At 51.2% G+C, this 3,239-nt stretch overlaps 1 protein-coding gene across 1 annotated transcript; it reads left to right on the top strand.

Annotated features, from left to right (window-relative positions):
• Nucleotides 1-1,510: 1,510 nt before the first annotated feature.
• On the top strand, nucleotides 1,511-3,095 carry SAA2 (serum amyloid A2). Its single transcript, XM_005427185.2, has 4 exons — nucleotides 1,511-1,622; nucleotides 1,939-2,081; nucleotides 2,392-2,530; nucleotides 2,954-3,095. The coding sequence occupies exons 2-4, from the start codon at nucleotides 1,964-1,966 to the stop codon at nucleotides 3,093-3,095; spliced, it is 399 nt and encodes a 132-aa protein (XP_005427242.1). The 5' UTR covers nucleotides 1,511-1,622; nucleotides 1,939-1,963.
• Nucleotides 3,096-3,239: the final 144 nt, after the last annotated feature.

Below are 3,239 nucleotides of genomic sequence, written 5' to 3'. Positions count from 1 at the left end.
AGGGAAAAGGTTCCTTCAGGTCAGTTTTGAAGGCAATGCTTTGTTCTAAGTCCCTGGGCAAAGTGCCACGTGCCTGTACCCCAACTTTCAGGAGTCATTTTCCTTGTTTTGTAAAAACCAAAAAGGTGATGGCCGGGGCGACTTGCAACCAGCAGAGAAGGCACTTCAGCTGCCGTGTACTGCGAGGATGTGGGTCATCAGGCTGTGAACTGGGTTGTAGCAAAACACAGCACTCCAGTCCCTGCAGTGGCTAAGCTGTTACGCTGTGAAGTATCAGGTTCAGGAGTGCCAGGGGACAAAAATCTATGTCCTTGTCCATTGGGTTTAGATTTTTGTTGCAAATTGTTCCATTCTGAGATACATTATGCTACAGAGTATCTGTCCTGCTCCATGTTGTGGAAAATGTCTCCGCTCCTCTTAAGCTAATTTTTTTTGACTGAAGTCCAGCGACGCCCAGGAGCAGTTACTCTTGACACTTCATTAGCTTTATTGCACCTCTTTCAACTCATGCCTCTGCCCTTCAGCTCCAGGAGCAAATTGTTCGCAGTAGCGGAGTTGTGAGTGGGGCAGCTACCCTTCACTCTTCAGAGGCGCCCCTGAAGGGCTCTCCTAGACTTGCCAAATCATGCACAAGGCCACACAGTGGGGACACTTCCTGCACACTCGCTCTCGAGTGCAACTGCACTCAACCCTGGAGTTTTCTGCAGAGGAAAGGGTTGTGTCAAGCTGTTAACCAAGGGGAGTGAGCAGGCTTTAAGCAGAGAGGGCACAGTGGGTACTTAAACAGTGAACCATGCTAATAGAGCCAGACAGTTGATTTAAAGTCTAGCAGAATTGTGGCTGTATGGATCTGAATTAAGTAAAATGTTTACTGCTATGTCCAAAACTTTCCACCTGAGCCCCATGGAGCTGCTGTTGCAGCAAGGTAGCTGGAGATCCTTGAGGGGGGCCTGTAAGAGCAAGCCAAGGCATAATGAACCATTCAGAGCCTCTTGATGGTCTGTGTGTCTGTGCTATCTTAGAGCATGATCAGCTGGGATGTAGGTGTATGTGCTTTGCTTTGCAATGGAGTTAAGAGCAACACTTCACATTTTCCATTTCATTCACTCTGGAATTCATGTGGCAATCCCAGCACACATGGGAATTTCACTTAGCAGTTCATGTAGCCCTTCTGGTAACATTCCTTGTGAACAGACAGAGACCTGGCCTTGTGCTGCAATGTGCAGACAGTCAGGCACCTTCCCCTCCCAGCTCTGTTCAGTCCAAGATCCAAACAAAAGCATCACCCTTAAGATACCAGTAACATTTCAAGCACATGGAACTCTTCAGCCTTTAAGGAAATTTGTCAGTCGGATTGTTATGAGGTGCAAATAGTCCCAAGGGCAGCTGAAGGAGTGCCATATACTCTCTAAAAGATTGCGTAACAGGAGCTGTGGACTTTCAGTAAGGACAAGTTTCCAGTAATGATTTCTGCACTGGAAGTTCTGGTGGGGATTTCCCAGCCATAGTTATCCTTTCCAGTTCCCTCTTTTGAAGTGTTTGAATTGCTTATAAATACCCTCCTTGAGTCTGAGAGCACACGAGACCATCTCCAGCTCCTTTGGTGTTGCTGTTCTGCAGTGGTGAGTGACATTCTGAATTTGTGAGCTGTGTGCAGTATTTTGAGCGGGTATTTTGGGAGCAGAACCAATGTTTTAGCATGTGGGGCTTCTTTGTACTCATGACAGGAGCAGCAGGCAGTGCTAAAATGCAGGTTTCTCATGTACACCTGCTTTTGTTGTGGAGCTTGTGATTGCACAGAGGGCACCACTCCTTGCAGGGGGAGAAGGGGGTCCTGGGTGAGCCCTCAGCACTGAGGCAGCAGCCCAGGCAGAGCTGGGGGTGTGGTGGGTTCTCAAAGGTGCTCCAGAACTGCTCATCTCTCTCATTGTCTCCCAGCTCCTGTCAGACTTGGCCAGGAACCATGAGGCTCTGGGTCTGCATCGCGTTGCTCTCCGTTGTTCTGTGTGTGAGTGCTGACAGACCAAGGATAGTCGAAAAAATAGTCAATGCTGGAAAATTTGCCCGGGATGCAGTAGGAGGTAAGCTGCTGTTACCAGGACCACTTCCCTCAGGACCCCCCTCCCCAAGCACAGGTTACCAGCAGTCAGTGGTGCAGCCCTCAGAGCTGGGAAATCCTCAGCTCCACGTTAGAGACCCCCTGGTTTCTGCTGCTGGACGAGGGCCTTGATCAGCCGCCACAGGTGCTTTCTGTGCAAAGGCTGATGTGGGGCAGTGCATCACTCTGTTACTGCTCCTTGGGCCTTTCAGCTCCTGACTGAGGTGGTGCCCAACTATTTCTGGTGTGACTCTTTCAAGTCAACATCGTTTCTGTTTCTCTGCCTTCTTCAGGGGCACGGGATATGTTCAGAGCATACAAGGACATGCGTGAGGCAAACTACAAAGGTGCTGACAAGTATTTCCATGCCCGTGGGAATTATGATGCTGCCCGGCGAGGACCTGGTGGTGCTTGGGCAGCAAAAGTGATCAGGTAATGGAGTGTGCTTGGCTTGTTAACAGTGAGTTATTAGGGGTCCAGGCATTCCACCTGCAGTGAGGTCCTTTTTGACTCATACTCAGCTTAGTGCCTAGAAGGACAGCAGAGGGGAGGGGAAGAAGTTCCCATCTGGACAGCTGGTCTCTATAGGAATGGTGCCACATGAGCATGAGCCTTTCTTCTTGTCGGCCTAGGAGGGCAGATTCCTCTCTCTGCATTTCTGATAAGGAACTTTCCTTCCTTGTTGGTTCATTTCCTGACATAACAGATATAGATTCCACCGGGGGCTCTCAGACAAAGGCCAAGCATGTGCTTGCATCTCACCTTGAGAACCCTTATGGAAAACACGAGTGAGGGAACCAACACAAGGCTGAGTTAGATGTAGTGTGTTCAGGTGCCTTTTCTCCTTCCCCACAGCGACGCCCGGGAGGGCTGGCAGAGCCGCGTGAGCGGCAGAGGCGCCGAAGACACCCGGCTGGACCAGGAGGCGAACAGATGGGGCCGGAGGGGCGGGGACCCGAACCGCTACCGGCCCAAGGGGCTGCCCAGCAAGTACTAGCCCTGTACTCCGCTCCTGCCACACCTCGCTTTGTACAGCACAATAAAGGAATCCTCCTGAGAACTGTTCCCTTCACTGCGAGCATCCATCCTCCCGGGGCGCGGGACTGCGGGGGCGGCCGTGTCGGTGTCGGGGCATCACGGG

This window comes from Geospiza fortis, unplaced genomic scaffold (genome assembly GCF_000277835.1).
Source record: "Geospiza fortis unplaced genomic scaffold, GeoFor_1.0 scaffold524, whole genome shotgun sequence".
NCBI classification, from domain to species: domain Eukaryota; kingdom Metazoa; phylum Chordata; class Aves; order Passeriformes; family Thraupidae; genus Geospiza; species Geospiza fortis.
Note: the sequence above shows the minus strand (reverse complement) of the source record. Positions and strands in the feature narration are given on the sequence as shown.

Coding starts and splice junctions, on each gene's coding strand:
- SAA2 (XM_005427185.2), top strand. CDS start 1,964: ATGAGGCTCTGGGTCTGCATCGCGTTGCTCTCCGTTGTTCTGTGTGTG. Junction 2,082..2,391: donor TGCCCGGGATGCAGTAGGAG/GTAAGCTGCTGT, acceptor TGCCTTCTTCAG/GGGCACGGGATATGTTCAGA. Junction 2,531..2,953: donor TGGGCAGCAAAAGTGATCAG/GTAATGGAGTGT, acceptor CCTTCCCCACAG/CGACGCCCGGGAGGGCTGGC.